Raw genomic sequence first — 14,889 nt, 5'->3', positions numbered from 1 at the left:
TCTCAGCCACCCTCCCTTCTCTCCAGAAATGGGTCCTGAGGGAGATCTCCAACTTCGAGTACCTCATGCAGCTGAACACCATCGCGGGGCGCACCTACAACGACCTCTCCCAGTACCCTGTGGTGAGCCCCGTGTCCCACCACTGTCCCCCAGTGAGCCTGTGCCCACCCCCAGCCTCACCCCCCTCCTGCCTCCACCCAGTTTCCCTGGATCCTGCGGGATTACGTCTCGGAGACCCTCGACCTCACTGACCCCTCCGTCTTTCGGGACCTGTCCAAGCCCATTGGGGTGGCCAACGAGCGGCACGCCCGGGACGTGAAGGAAAAGTGAGTGTTCCCCAACAAAGGAGGCATGGGGGACATGGGGACCACCTGGCTGGCTCCTGGCGGACCTCCCCCACCTCATCCCCAGGTACGAGAGCTTTGAGGACCCCACGGGCACCGTGGACAAGTTCCACTATGGCACACACTACTCCAACGCGGCGGGCGTCATGCACTACCTGATCCGCACCGAGCCCTTCACCACCCTCCACATCCAGCTGCAGAGCGGCAGGTGGGCCCCCAAGGGGTGGGCCGTGGGGAGGGGACACTGAGGGGGACGAGGAGGCTCCAACCATGTGTCCTGTGCCACCAGGTTTGACTGCTCGGACCGACAGTTCCACTCGGTGCCGGCGGCGTGGCAGGCCCGCATGGAGAACCCGGTGGACGTCAAGGAGCTCATCCCTGAGTTCTTCTACTTCCCCGAGTTCCTGGAGAACCAGAACGGTAAGGGACACACCCACCACGGGGACAGCACCCATGGGAGCATGGCAGGGGTTGGTGTCCCTCACCCTCTGCCCACCCTGCCCGCAGGCTTCGACCTGGGCTGCCTGCAGCTCTCCAACGAGAAGGTGGGTGATGTGGTGCTGCCCCGGTGGGCGCGCTCCCGAGAGGACTTCATCTACCAGCACCGCAAAGCCTTGGTGAGATGGTGGAGCCCACCCCCGTCCTTCCTCCGCTCCCACCCCTGGTTGGGGGTGGTGAACACTCCCAGCCTCCCCCTCTGATGCCCCATCCTTGGCCAGGAGTCAGAGTATGTCTCAGCCCACCTCCACGAGTGGATCGACCTCATTTTTGGGTACAAGCAGCGAGGCCCGGCTGCCGTGGAGGCCCTCAACGTCTTCTACTACTGCACCTATGAGGGTGAGCTGTGGGGCAGGGAGGTAGCAGGTACCCCCCTTGCAGGTGCCCCCCCACCCCCTCCCCGTGACCACCCCCATTCCCAGGGGCCGTGGACCTGGATGCCATCGCCGACGAGACGCAGAGGAAGGCTCTAGAGGGCATCATCAGCAACTTTGGGCAGACACCCTGCCAGCTGCTCAAGGTAGTTCATACCCTGTGTTCCCCCCTGCAAAAAACAGCCCTTTTTGGGGGACCACCTCCCCTCTCACGGGTCCCCTGACCCTCCCAGGAGCCCCATCCTGCCCGGCTGTCGGCAGAGAGCGCTGCCCGGAGGCTGGCCCGCCTCGACACCCGCTCGCCCAACATCTTTGAGAACCTGGACCAGCTCAAGTCCTTCTTCGTGGAGGTGAGGACAACCCTGAGGAGGGTCCCTGAGCAGGGCTGGTGGGAGTGGTGGTGGCTGGGAGAGTGCTCACTGGTTGCTGTCTCCCCACAGGGCATCAGCGATGGGGTGGCCCTGGTGCAAGCCATGGTCCCCAAGAACCAGGCACACTCCTTCATCACTCAGGGATCACCCGACGTCCTGGTGAGTGTGGGGAAACTGAGGCACAGGTGCACCCTGCTGACCTGAGGGGAGGGGGGAGCAGGACTGAGCCCCAGGAGGGCTCCAGTGGTGGGAGCTGTGTCACCTCCATCTCTGCCCAGGTCACCGTGAGTGCCAATGGCTTGTTGGGGACACACAACTGGTTGCCCTACGACAAGAACATCTCCAACTACTTCAGCTTCACCAAAGACCCCACTGTCTCCAACGCAAAGTGAGTTGATCTGTGGTCCCCAGGGATGGTTCCCTGAGGTGCCACCAGCCCACCCATGGCTCTGCCACCATCCCGTGTCCCTCCCCACCAGGACCCAGCGCTTCCTGCAGGGCCCCTTCGCCCCTGGTGTGGACCTCTGCTCCCGCACGCTGGCCGTGTCCCCTGATGGGAAGCTGCTCTTCAGTGGGGGACATTGGGACAACAGCCTCCGTGTCACCTCACTGGCCAAAGGGAAGGTTGTTGGGCACATCATGCGACACATAGGTATGTCCTCCTACTGGTGAAGGTCTACCTGTGGGTTTGTAGGACCACGAGGGGAAGCAGGGGGCACACAAGTGGGCGGGGAACATCTCCCAGTGTCTCCTGTCTTCTGTGGACAGTCCAGGCTCCACCTCAGAGCTGGGGTGGAGTTAGGGTTAACAGCATCTCCACACCCCAAAACACATCTTGGTGCCACCCCTGGGGTCAAAATACCAAGCATGATGGGACAAGCCCAGCAGCTCATGGTGTCCCTCTGTTTGTCCCAGATGTTGTCACCTGCCTGGCGCTTGACCTCTGCGGCATCTACCTCATTTCTGGGTCCCGGGACACCACCTGCATGGTGTGGCAGGTCCTACAGCAGGTAGGGGAGGAGGGGTTGACCCTTACTCCCCACACTCTGGATGAGGTGGCTCATGGTGGGCGCTGCCACCAGGTCACTGAGGTCCCCATGTCCCCAACACCAGGGTGGGTTCTCCAGTGGCTTGGCTCCCAAACCCGTCCAGGTCCTGTACGGCCACGACGCTGAGGTGACATGCGTGGCCATCAGCACCGAGCTGGACATGGCAGTGTCGGGCTCCAAGGTGAGCTGGGACAGTGGGGTGGGCAGCAGGGTGGGCAGGGCCACCATCACTACCTCCTGTCTCCTTCCTCCCCTAGGATGGCACCATCATCATCCACACTATCCGCCGGGGTCTCTTCATCCGGTCCCTGCGGCCGCCTGGTGAGACCTCCCCGCCCGCTGTCCTTTCCCACCTGGCCGTGGGACCAGAGGGGCAGGTGGTGGCCCAGACCTCCGTGGGTCAGCGAGCCTGCTTGAAGGTATGGCCAGGTGTCCCTGTGTCCCCTCCCTTGTCACCGTCAGCACGTGTCCCCCTCTTGGCTGTGTCCCGCAGGACAGGTTTGCGTTGCACCTCTACTCGGTGAACGGGAAGCACCTCTCCTCCGTCCCCCTGGACGAGGAGGTGACAGCCATGTGCCTGACGGAGGAGTTCGTGGTGCTGGGGACTATGCAGTGCAGGCTGGAGATCCGTGACCTCCAGAGGTGAGGGCAGCCACCCACCTTGTCCCACCTCATCACCCCCTCCAGGTGCTGGAGGGGCTCCCGGGGCCCCATCCCACCACTCCGTCTTCTCGCAGCCTCAGGGCGGCCGTGCCCCCCGTGCCCATGCGGGTGCCCGTCCACAGCGTCTCCGTCACCAAGGAGAAGAGTCACATCTTGGTGGGCTTGGAGGATGGAAAGCTCATCGTGGTGGGGGCTGGGCAGCCCGCCGAGGTGAGCATGGACCCTCCTCCCCAGCTGGTGGTGGGGCTGGAGAGGGTCGTGCCTTGGTGTCCACTGGGTGCTGCTGGGCTGGAGACCTTGATGTGTCCTCCTTGCTCTGCAGAGCAGAGTGGGACAGGGATGGGATGGGATGGGATGGGATGGGATGGGATGGGATGGGATGGGATGGGATGGGATGGGATGGGGGAGATATGGGAAAAGGTATATGGGAAAGGGAGGGGATGAAGATGGAAAGGGGGTAGGAGTGGGGGTGGAGATGGGGTGGAGGTGGAGATGGGGTGGAGGTGGAGAAGGGATGGTGGATGGCGATAAGGGTTGGGAAGGAGATAGGGGTGCAGTTGGGGAAGGGAATGGTGATGGGAGAAGAGATGGGGATTTGGAAGGGAAGGGGGATGGAGAAGCAGATGGAGGTTGGAAGGGGACTGAGATCTGGAAGGGGATGAGGATGGAGAAGGGGATGAGGAATGGGGATGGAGAAGGGATGGAGATGAAGAAGGGGATGGGGTAGGAAAAGGAGGAGGAGGAATGGAGCAGGAGAAGGGGAATGGGAATGAGGGTGGGGATGGAAAAGGACATGAGGATCTGAAAGGACACAGGGAAGAAGAGCGGGGTGAGGATGGGGATGGAGACACGGACATTTGGAAGGGGATGAAGATGGAGAGTGGGATGGGGTGGAGGGTTTGGGAGAGGATGAGGAACGGGGATAGAGAAGGGATGGGAGGTGGGGATGGGGAAGGAGAAAGTAACGAGGAATGAGGATGGAGAAGGGGAGGGGGAGCTGGAAGGGGATGAGGATGAGGAGCGGAATGAGGACGGGAAAGGAGAAACAGGTGGCCATTTGGAAAGGGATGGGGATGAGATGGAGAAGAGGACGTTCTTCCAGAAGGGGATGGGAATGGGATGAAGCCGGGGAGGGGGGTGTCTTCTCACCACCCCCCTCTCCCAGGTGCGCCCGGGCCAGTTCCACCGGCGGCTCTGGCGCTCCACGCGCCGCATCTCCCAGGTCTCTGCCGGCGAGACGGAGTATAACCCCCCCGAGGGCAGGGCCTAGGGACCCCTGCACCCCCCCGGGGGCACAGCCCTCCCAGCCCAGCGGCCCTGGCCTTATCCAGCCCCCCCGGAGCAGAGGGGGACACGTGTGTGTCCCTCCCTTCCTGCAGAGCAACGTGGTGGGGTGGGGGGACACGTGGAGATGGGGGGGACACGTGGAGATGGGGGGACCCCTCGCTGGGAAGGGGGGTGCCACGTCTGTGTGTGTGTGTGTGTGTGTGTGTGTGTCCCACTGTGCCCCGCTGGCCAGGAGCTGGTGGGGGGAGGGGGGGGGTTGTGTGTGTGTGTGTGTCCAGGTGGTTGTTGGTTGGGGTTTTTTTTAATCCATTTTTAGGTCTTTTACAGAAAAATTAATAATTATTATTATTATAATAATTATAATATATCTATGGGAAAGGAACGTGTGTGGCCCCTGTCTGTGGGGCTGGGGGGGCGGGGGTGGGGTGAGTGTCACCTCCCTGGTGTCACCTCCCTGGTGTCACCTCCCTGGTGTCACCTCCCTTCCCCTCAGCTCTTTTCCCCACCTCCCTTCCCCAGTGCCCACCCCTCCCTTGTGTCTCCTGCCCCCCCACCACCTCCCCCGTGTCCCCCGACCGCTGCCACCTCCCCCCTTTCCCATTCCGCCCCCTCACCCCCCAGTGTCACTTCCCCCCCCCCGCAAGTGTCACCTCCCCCCACCGGTGTCACTTGCCCCCCCTAGTGTCACCTTTCTTCCCCTCCCCGTTTCTCCTCCCCGGGGGAGTTTTTGGTCCCTTTCTGCCCCTCCCACATCGCGGGGGTCACCCCCCCACGCTGCGAGCAGGGGGCCACACGTGTCACGAGTGGGTGGGGGTCTCAGCAGGTTTGCAGCCACGTGTCACGAGCACGAGGGGTCTCAGCAGCCAGGAACCTCCATGTCACAAGTCGGGGGGGTGGTGGGTGGGGGTCCCAGCAGCCACAACCCCCCATGTCACGAGTTTGGGGGTCTTAGCAGCCAGGCACCCCGATGTCACGAGTGGGGTGGGGGGTCTCAGCAACCACAGTTCCCCGGGTCACAAGTGTGGGGGGAGGTCTCAGCAGCCACACATCCCTCATGTCACGAGTAGGGGGGGTCTCAGCAGCCACACACCCCTCATGTCGCAAGCAGTGGCAGCCGGGTTCACACACACACGTCACGAGCACGTGCAGCCTCAGCCCGCCCCCCCCCCGTGTGATGAACGTGCCAGGTCTCAGCAGCCACACACCCACGTGTCACGAGCAGGGGGTGGGGTGCTCCGCAGCCCCCGGGCCACACGTACCACGAGCGTGCAAGGTCTCAGCCAGTCCCTCCCTGTCCCAGCACGGGACTCCCCTGTCCCCAGGACACCCTGTCACGCTGTCCCCTTCCCGGCCCAGCCTGGCCCAGCGTCCCCAGCCACAGCCCCCGTGTCCTCCCCTGGCCCTGCCACCCCCGGGGAGGCCCCATGGCCGCAGTAACTTCTGTCCCCTGGCCAAGGTTGGCTGCTGGTGCCCACGGTGTCACGTGGAGCAGGGACCAGCGAGGCCACCGGAGCCACCAGAGCCGGGAGCAGCCGCCGCGCCGGACGGACGGACGGTGGGATGGACGGACAGAGGGACAGGTGGGCAGGGGGAGGGCTGGGGGTGACACCGGGACCTTCACCCCAAGCAGCCTCCTGGGGGGTGCCCCTGGTCTTGGAGGGGACACTGAGGTCACCCCGCTGGATGGCCCGGGTGTCCCTGTCCCCCCTGGACCTGGACAGCTGTCCCTGCATCCTGGGCCCAGGTGTCCCTTTCCCAGGTGTCCCAGTCCCAGGTTTCTCATTCCCATAGGTCCCAGTCCCAAGTGTCTCTGTTCCTGGTGTCCCTGACCCAGTTGTCCCAGTCCCAGGTTTCCCATTCCCAGAGGTCCCCACCCCAGGTGTCCCTGTTCCCAGTGTCTCAGCCCCAGTTGTCCCAGTCCCAGGTTTCCCATTCCCATATGTCCCCATCCCAGGTGTCTCTCTTCCCAGGGTCCCAGGTGTCCTATTCCCATAGGTCCCTGTCCCATATGTACCTGTTCCCAACGTCCCTACCCTAGGTGATCCTGCTGTGCCAGTCCCATATCTCTCTGTCCCAGGTGGCCCAGTGTCCCAGTCCCAGGTGGCCCATTCCCATAGGTCTGTGTTCCCAGTGTCCCTATCCCAAGTGACACAGGTGTCCCAGTCCCAAGTGGCCAGCCTCAGGTGGCCCAGTTTCCAGTGTCCCTGTTCCAGGTGGCCCTGCCTGGGGTGTCCCTGTTGCCAGCGTCACTATCCCACATGTCCCTAGTGTCCCAGCCCCAGGTTTCCCATTTCCATATGTCCTAGTCCCAGCTGTTCCAGTTGTCCCAGTTCCATCTGTTCCCATCTTATATGTCCTTGCCCTAGTCTCCCTATCCCAAGTGACTCAGCTGTCCTAGTCCTATATGTCCCTGTCCCAGTGTCCTAGTCCCAGTTGTCCCAGTCCCAGTTGTCCCAGTTGTCCTAGTCCCATACATCCCAGTCCCATATGCCTCTGTTCCCAGTATCCCTGTCCCAAGTGCCTCAGGTGTCCCAGTCCCAATCTCAGGTTTCCCAGTCCCAGGTGACTCAAGTCTCCCAGCCCTGTATGTCCCCATCCCAGTGCCTGATTGAGACCAAGGGACCCCACCTGGTTTGTCCCCAGGTGGGGGGGGACCCCCCCGGGCTGTCCCCACCCAAACCACCCCTGGGTGCCAGGTCCTGGGGGGAGGGGGGACACAGGAGATTTTGGGGGGGTGCAGCTTTAGGGGGGGCAGTGGGTGCAAGAAGGGGTTCAGGATGAGCCCTGGGGTGGGCACAAGTTGTTTGGGGGTTTTTTTGAGGGGGTTGCCAGGTGGGTACAGGGGTTGTTGGGGGTTTTTTTTTGGGGGGAGAGGGTACAGGTTGGTGTGGGTGGTGGGTGCGGGTTTGTGGGCAGGGCAGGTTCCCTGCCCCCTGTCCCGTGTGTGTCCTCTCCCGTCCCCCCCCCCCTTTCCCATCCCTCCCAGCAGCAGCAGGTGGCTGGGAGCCCCCCTGGACCAGTTGCCCACCCCGGCGCTGGTCCTGGACCGGGACAAGGTGCGGGGCAACGCGGAGCGGATGCGGGAGCGGTGCCGAGCCCTGGGGCTGCGCCTGCGCCCGCACCTCAAGACGCACAAGACGCTGTGAGTGTGGCCCCCGGGACCCCCCGGAACCCCCCCGGGACCTCCCCGGAACCCCCCCCCCCCCCTGAACCCCCCACCTCAGCAAACCCCCACCCCCCAGCACCTCCCCAATATCCCCCCTCCCCACTACCCCCACCCAGCGCTCCCACACTTTCTCCCCCAGTATCCCCCCCATCCTCCTCCCCAGCATCTCCCTCCAGCATCCTCCCCAGTATCCCCCAATCCTCCCCAGCATCTCCTCCAACATCCCCCAGTTTCTTTCCACCTTCTCCCCCACTATCCCCACACCCTCCTCCCCAGCATCTCCCCCACCATCTCCCCCACCAGATTCCCAGTATCCCCCAATCCCCCCCAGCATCTCCCCCACCATCCCTCCAACAGATTCCCAGTATCTTCCCACCTTCTCCCCCACTATCCCCCATCCTCCTCCCCAGCATCATCCCCAACATCCCCCTGAAGATCCTCCCAGTATCTCCCCAAGTTTTCCCCCACTATCCCCCCATCCTCCCCAGCATCTCCCCCACCATCCCTCCAACATCCCCCCCAGTCTCTTTTCACCTTCTCCCCCACTATCCCCACATCCTCTCCAGCATCTCCCTCACCATCTCCCCTACCAGATTCCCACTATCCCCCCATCCTCCCCACCATCTCCCCCACCATCTCCCCCACCAGATTCCCAGTATCCCCCCATCCTCCCCACCATCTCCCCCACCATCCCTCCAACATCCCCCCCAGTATCTTCTCCCCCACTATCCCCACATCCTCCCCAGTACCTCCCCCCCCATCATCAACCCCCACCCCCCACCAACCAATCCCCCCCTCTCCCCCCCGCCCACCCCCCAGGGAAGGGGCAGCTCTGGCCACAGGAGGCACCCGCCGCGGGCTGGTGGTCTCCACGCTGGCCGAGGCGCGGCTGCTGGCGGGGGGGGGCTTCGATGACATCCTGCTGGCTTATCCCCTGCCGGGGGGGCGGCTGCCCGAATGTGCCACCCTGGCCCAGCAGCTCCAGGCTTTCCAGGTCCTCTTGGACAACCCCCAGAGCTTGGCCCTGCTGCGCCAGCACCCGCTGCCCCCCCGGCAAGCGCTGGCTCGTCTGGCTCAAGCTGGACTGCGGGAACGGCAGGGGTAGGTGGAAACCCCCCCACGGACCCCCCCCCCCCCTTTCCCACCCACCCCCAAAGCCCCTCCGATGCAGGGCTGGGGGATTTGGAGCTGGGGCATCAAGGGTCCTTCCCCAAGGGTGGTGACATCCAACCGCCCCCAGGGTGGGACGGGGGCGGGGGGGGGGGCAGCTGATCATGTCCTCTCATCTCCCCCCAGAATGGGGCGTTTAAGATCCGCCCCCCCCCCCCAAAAAAAAAAAAATAGTCGTTCTTCAAGGATGCCTCATGTCTCCCCCCTGAACCCCCAGACCCACCATCTCCACCAGGGTGGAGCATTTAAGATCCCCCCCAAGTCATTCTCCAAGGATGCTCCGTGGCCATGACACCCCATGTCCCCCTGAGCCCCCCGACCATCTCCAACCACAAGACCCCTCCCCCGATCATTATTGAGAGATGCTCCATGGAGCTGAAGTGCCCCAGAAGCCTCCACCTCCCCCCCCCACCAATGGGATATTTCACCCCCCAAACCCCATTACACCCCAACCCCACTTTTACCCCCCCCCAAACCCCCCATTTTTACACCGCCCCAAGACCCATTTTTACCCCTCCCATACCCAGTTTTACCCCCCAAAACCCCATTATTACCCCCAAACCCATTTTTACCCCCCCAAAACCCCATTATTACTCCCCCAGCCTCATTTTTTTTACCCCTCTCATAACCCATTTTTACCCCTCCCAAACCCCATTTTTACCCCCTAAAACCCCATTATTACCCCCAAACCCCATTTTTACCCCCCCAAAACCCCATTATTACCCCCCCAAGCCCCATTTTTTTTACCCCTCCCATACTCCATTTTTACCCCCCCCAAGCCCCATTTTTACCCCCCAAAACCCCATTTTTACCCCCTAAAACCCCATTATTACCCCCAAACCCCATTTTTACCCCCCCAAAACCCCATTATTAACCCCCCAAGCCCCATTTTTTTTACCCCTCCCATACCCCGTTTTTACCCCTCCCAAGCCCCATTTTTACCCTCCAAAACCCCATTATTACCCCCAAACCCATTTTTACCCCCCCCAAAACACCATTATTACCCCCCCCAGCCCCATTATTTTTCCCCTCCCATAACCCATTTTTACCCCTCCCAAATCCCATTTTTACCCCCTAAAACCCCATTATTACCCCCAAACCCATTTTTACCCCCCCCAAACCCCATTATTACCCCCAAACCCATTTTTACACCCCCCCCCAAAACCCCATTATTACCCCCCCAAAACCCCATTTTTTTTACCCCTCCCAAACCCCATTTTTACCCCTCCCAAACCCCATTTTTACCCTCCAAAACCCCATTATTACCCCCAAACCCATTTTTACCCCCCCATCCTACTCCACAGGGCAGGGATGAGGATTCCCCACCTCCCCCCCCCCCCTCCATCCCTCCATCTGTCCCAACTCGGCACCTCCAAGTAACCCCCTCCCCAAGCCCCCAACCCGCACCCGGACCCCCCCCCACACACCCCACCCCCAGGTGTGTGTCTGTGTGTCCGTCCCCCCCAGCCGGTGTCCGTCCCACCGACCCCGCTGCCCTGAGCCTGGCTCGGGCCATCGCCCAGGAGACCCCCGAGGAGGTGACACTGGTGGGGGTCTATGCTCACTGCGGGGACACCTACACCTGCCGAGATGTCCCCTCTGTCCAAGCCATCGCCAGGGCCACCACCGCCGCCGTCCTCGACTTTGTCACCAAGTGAGTGGCCCCAAACCCAGGGAAAGGGTTAATTTTAATTTATTTGGGGGGCGGGTTGGGGTCACCACGGGGATGTGTGTGTGTGTCCACCCCCTCCCCCCAACAAGCCATAAAACCTCCGGGTTTGGTTGTAAATGCAAAACAGCCCCATCAAAAGGGGGGGGGAGAAGAAGAGGGAGGAGGAGGAGGAGGAGGGTGGTGGCTCCGGTCACCTTTGATGTGGCTTTTGGTGGGGGGTTGTGACCTGTGTCATTGTCTTGGTTGTCTTGCTGTGTGTGTCCCCCCCTCCCCTCCTCACCCTTTCATCCCAGCGGGGGGGGGGAGGCGGGGATTTACATCCTGTTGGGAATTGCAGCCGGATGGTTCCTGCTGGTGGGAAGAGGAGGGATTGGAGGAGGGGGGGGATGGAAGATAAGGGGGGGTGAGGGGTGGTCCCTGTGACCCCCCCTGCACACGGGGACATTCTGCCCTGGGGACTCGTTCTTGGGGGGGGGGGGGGGGTTGTCTCTGCTGTGTCCTCCCCTCCCAGCCAGCTGTGGCAGGGTCCACATCTGGGCTGCTCCCACACATCTGGAAAGGTCTTGGGAACAACTAGGGGTGCCTTGGAACATCTGGGGAGGGGGTGTCCCAGGCACATCTGGGGCTGGTTCAAGCACATCTAGGGGTGCCTTGGAACATCTACGGGGGGGGGGGGGGATGTCCAGGCACATCTGGGAGTGCTTTGATACATCTGGGGAGATCTCCAGCTATTGGGGGGGCCCCGGCTATGGCACATCTGGATGGCTTCCTGGCACATGTGGATGGCTTCCTGGCACATCTGGGGCTCCCTGAGGCATCACCACTTCTGGTTCCACTGCTGTGGCTACCAAGGGTGATGTCCCCACTTCTGCTCCTGTTCCCATAGTGCCTGGGGGGGGAGTAGGGAGGGTTGGATCCACCTCTGGTCTTGTTTTGTGATGGTCCCAGCTCTGCTCACACTCCCGTGGTTCTTCTGGGAGGTGGACCCACCTCTGGTCCTTCTCTGTGGTGACTGGGGTGATGAGCCCCAGCTCTGCTCCCACTCCCGTGGCTCCTGGGGTCCTGTCCATACCCCCCCCAGCCACACCTGGGTTGCTCAGAAGGTCCCCTACCCTGGCAGGCTGCGGGAGGCTGGTATCCCGTGTCCCCAGGCCAGCATTGGCTCCACACCATCCTGCAGCCACCCAGTGCCAGAGATGTCCCAGCTCACCGAGCTCCACCCGGGCAACTACCTCTTCTATGGTGAGAGGCTCAAGAATCAGCACACACACACACACACACACACACACCCCAGCCCCAAAAACAAACCTTGGTGTGACCAAGGTGGGACGGGCCCCAACCTGTGCTTGGGCCCTCTCTTCTCCCAAGACCTGCAGCAGACCCTGCTGGGTTCCTGCCAGCTGGAGGAGGTGGCCATCCGTGTCCTGACCAGGGTCATCGGTCACTACCCTCACCGCAACCAGCTGCTGGTGGACTGTGGCTGGGCTGCCCTCAGCCTCCACGGGCAGAGCCAGGGCCCCGGGGGCTGGGCTGCCATCGAGGGACACCCCCAGCTCAGGTGGGGGACGTGGGTGGGCGGTGGGGACACGAGGGGTGGGGAACTCTTGGTGTTGGAGCCTCTGACACAAGGACACAGAGCTCTTGGAAAGGGTCCAGATGGGAGGGCTGGAGCAGCTCTGCTCTGGAGACAGGCTGGGAGAGCTGGGGTGTTCAGCCTGGAGAAGAGAAGGCTCCAGGGAGACCTTAGAGCACCTTCCAGTGCCTGAAGGGGCTCCAGGAAAGCTGGGGGGGGGGCTTGGGACAAGGGCAGGGAGGGATGGGAGCAGGGGGAAGGGTTTCCAGCTGGAAGAGGGAGCTGGAGATGAGATGTGAGGGAGAAATTCTGTGCTGTGAGGGTGGGGAGAGCCTGGCCCAGGTTGCCCAGGGAAGCTGTGGCTGCCCCATCCCTGGCAGTGTTGAAGGGCAGGTTGGATGGGGCTTGGAGCAGCCTGGAATGGGGGGAGGTGGGAATTCTGTGACCTCCCAGCGTGTCCCCACAGGCTGGTGGGGCTGACCCAGGAGCACGGACAGGTGGAACCCATCGACGGGCAGCTGGATTTTGGGAGCTTCCCGTTGGGCACCATCTTGGCTCTCATCCCCTTCCACGTGAGTACCAGCCCCACCACGACCACCCCACAGCCTACCCTGACCCACCAAACCCCACCTCAGCCCCCATCCCCACCCCACCACAGGCCTGTGCCACGGCTGCCATGCACCCCGTCTACTATGTCCACGCTGAGGGGAAGGTGGTGGAGCTCTGGCACCCCGTCCGTGGCTGGTAGGGAGGAGAGCAGGGAGATGTCAGGACCCTGAAGCTATGGAGACCCTGCATCCTTGGAGACCCTGCACCCACCTGGAGACCCTGCACCCTTGGAGACCCTGCACCCTTGGAGACCCTGCACCCACCTGGAGACCCTGCACCCTTGGAGACCCTGCACCCACCTGGAGACCCTGCACCCTTGGAGACCCTGCACCCACCTGGAGACCCTGCACCCTTGGAGACCCTGCACCCATGGAGACCCTGCACTCATGGAGACCCTGCACCCACCTGGAGATCCTGCACCCTTGGAGACCCTGCACTCATGGAGACCCTGCACCCACCTGGAGATCCTGCACCCTTGGAGACCCTGCACTCATGGAGACCCTGCACCCACCTGGAGATCCTGCACCCTTGGAGACCCTACACCCTTGGAGACCCTACACCCTTGGAGACCCTGCACCCACCTGGAGACCCTGCACCCTTGGAGACCCTGCACCCACCTGGAGACCCTGCACCCTTGGAGACCCTGCACCCATGGAGACCCTGCACCCTTGGAGACCCTGCACCCTTGGAGACCCTGCACCCACCTGGAGACCCTGCACCCTTGGAGACCCTGCACCCACCTGGAGACCCTGCACCCTTGGAGACCCTGCACCCATGGAGACCCTGCACTCATGGAGACCCTGCACCCTTGGAGACCCTGCACCCACCTGGGGACCCTGCACCCATGGAGACCCTGCACCCTTGGAGACCCTGCACCCACCTGGAGACCCTGCACCCTTGGAGACCCTGCACCCACCTGGAGACCCTGCACCCATGGAGACCCTGCACCCATGGAGACCCTGCACTCATGGAGACCCTGCACCTTTGGAGACCCTGCACCCTTGGAGACCCTGCACTCATGAAGACCCTGCACCCTTGGAGACCCTGCACCCACTTGGAGACCCTGCACCCATGGAGACCCTGCACTCATGAAGACCCTGCACCCATGGAGACCCTGCACCCACCTGGAGACCCTGCACCCTTGGAGACCCTGCACTCATGAAGACCCTGCACCCACCTGGAGACCCTGCACCCATGGAGACCCTGCACTCATGGAGACCCTGCACCCTTGGAGACCCTGCACCCACCTGGAGACCCTGCACCCTTGGAGACGCTGCACCCTTGGAGACCCTGCACTCATGGAGACCCTGCACCCTTGGAGACCCTGCACCCACCTGGAGACCCTGCACCCTTGGAGACCCTGCACTCATGGAGACCCTGCACTCATGGAGACCCTGCACCCGCATGAGGAGTGGGCTCCATGCGAGGTTCCCGCCCCCCCCCCGAAGCCCCCCGCCCCCTCCCGGTACCGCCCCCAATAAAGCTGCTTCTCGCCTTCCCAGCCGCTCTTGCCCCCGGGGCAGGGAGGGGACGCGTGGGGAGGGGTCAGGGCCCCGTGCCCCCCGGTGCCCCCCGGTGCCCCCCGGTGCCCCCCGGTGCCCCCCGGTGCCCCCAGCCCCGGTTTCACCAGCGCGGCCGCCCCGAACCGAACCGAGCCGAGCGGGGCCGAACCGGGAGGGGCGGAGCTTCGGGCTCGGCCACGCCCCCCCCCCGGCCGCTCGCAGCCAATAGCGGGGCGCCCCGCCCGAACCGCGCCCGCCCGCGTGGGGGGGCCGCGCCGGGGGCAGCCGAGCGGGGCCGAACCGGGCCGAGCGGGGCCGAACCGGGCCGAGCGGAGCCGAGCGGGGCCGAACCGGGCCGAGCTGAGCTGAACCGGGCCAAACGGAGCCGAACCGGGCCGACCGGAGCCGAGAGAAACAGAACCGGAGCCAAACCGGGCCGAGCGGAACCCAGCGGAGCCGAACCGGACCAACCGGAGCCGAACCGGGCTGAGCGGAGCTGAACCAGAGCGACCGGAGCCGAGAGAAAGCGAACCGGCCCAACCGGAGCCCAACCGGAGCGAGCGGAGCCGGAGCCGAGCGGAACCCAGCGGAGCCGAGCGGAACCCAGCCGA

General features: G+C 63.3%; 3 protein-coding genes across 53 annotated transcripts in view; all 3 read left to right on the top strand.

Annotated features, from left to right (window-relative positions):
- Positions 1-4,790, top strand: part of NBEAL2 (neurobeachin like 2) — a 29,881-nt gene extending 25,091 nt beyond the window's left edge. The window contains exons 39-55 of one of the 2 annotated variants that reach the window (XM_051611614.1): positions 27-122; positions 202-326; positions 412-552; positions 634-764; positions 852-961; positions 1,064-1,181; positions 1,265-1,362; positions 1,450-1,566; positions 1,657-1,746; positions 1,866-1,975; positions 2,067-2,239; positions 2,503-2,597; positions 2,701-2,817; positions 2,894-3,055; positions 3,130-3,278; positions 3,374-3,509; positions 4,465-4,790. In XM_051611614.1, the coding sequence (XP_051467574.1) occupies positions 27-122; positions 202-326; positions 412-552; positions 634-764; positions 852-961; positions 1,064-1,181; positions 1,265-1,362; positions 1,450-1,566; positions 1,657-1,746; positions 1,866-1,975; positions 2,067-2,239; positions 2,503-2,597; positions 2,701-2,817; positions 2,894-3,055; positions 3,130-3,278; positions 3,374-3,509; positions 4,465-4,569 (2,073 nt within the window). In that variant the 3' untranslated portion in view covers positions 4,570-4,790. Of the gene's footprint in view, positions 1-26; positions 123-201; positions 327-411; positions 553-633; positions 765-851; positions 962-1,063; positions 1,182-1,264; positions 1,363-1,449; positions 1,567-1,656; positions 1,747-1,865; positions 1,976-2,066; positions 2,240-2,502; positions 2,598-2,700; positions 2,818-2,893; positions 3,056-3,129; positions 3,279-3,373; positions 3,510-4,464 lie in introns of those variants that run through there. The other variant, XM_051611615.1, reaches the window with a different exon arrangement.
- Positions 4,791-7,348: 2,558 nt separating this feature from the next.
- On the top strand, positions 7,349-14,277 carry LOC127381241 (D-threo-3-hydroxyaspartate dehydratase-like). Its single transcript, XM_051611307.1, is given in 9 exon segments — positions 7,349-7,728; positions 8,572-8,797; positions 8,799-8,853; positions 10,390-10,576; positions 11,715-11,836; positions 11,963-12,152; positions 12,634-12,739; positions 12,826-12,948; positions 13,426-14,277. Coding segments are annotated over 8 exon segments (1,341 nt in total). The 5' UTR covers positions 7,349-7,363; the 3' UTR covers positions 12,916-12,948; positions 13,426-14,277.
- LOC127381239 (cuticle collagen 2C-like) lies at positions 12,917-14,841 on the top strand. Of its 50 annotated transcripts, none has more exons than XM_051611288.1 (5): positions 12,935-13,181; positions 13,358-13,480; positions 13,604-13,758; positions 13,810-13,953; positions 14,024-14,841. In XM_051611288.1, exons 1-5 carry the CDS (start codon positions 12,951-12,953, stop codon positions 14,505-14,507), a joined length of 1,137 nt encoding a protein of 378 aa, XP_051467248.1. In that variant the 5' UTR covers positions 12,935-12,950; the 3' UTR covers positions 14,508-14,841. The 50 variants fall into 50 exon arrangements, with proteins under 50 accessions (XP_051467212.1, XP_051467248.1, XP_051467237.1 ...); XM_051611277.1 differs by having other exon boundaries at positions 13,358-13,603; positions 13,693-13,758; positions 13,810-13,900; positions 13,954-14,841; XM_051611293.1 differs by having other exon boundaries at positions 12,935-13,234; positions 13,693-13,758.
- The last annotated feature ends 48 nt before the right edge of the window (positions 14,842-14,889 follow it).

The sequence above is a fragment of the Apus apus genome, chromosome 2, assembly GCF_020740795.1.
Source record: "Apus apus isolate bApuApu2 chromosome 2, bApuApu2.pri.cur, whole genome shotgun sequence".
Classification (NCBI taxonomy): domain Eukaryota; kingdom Metazoa; phylum Chordata; class Aves; order Apodiformes; family Apodidae; genus Apus; species Apus apus.
Note: the sequence above shows the minus strand (reverse complement) of the source record. Positions and strands in the feature narration are given on the sequence as shown.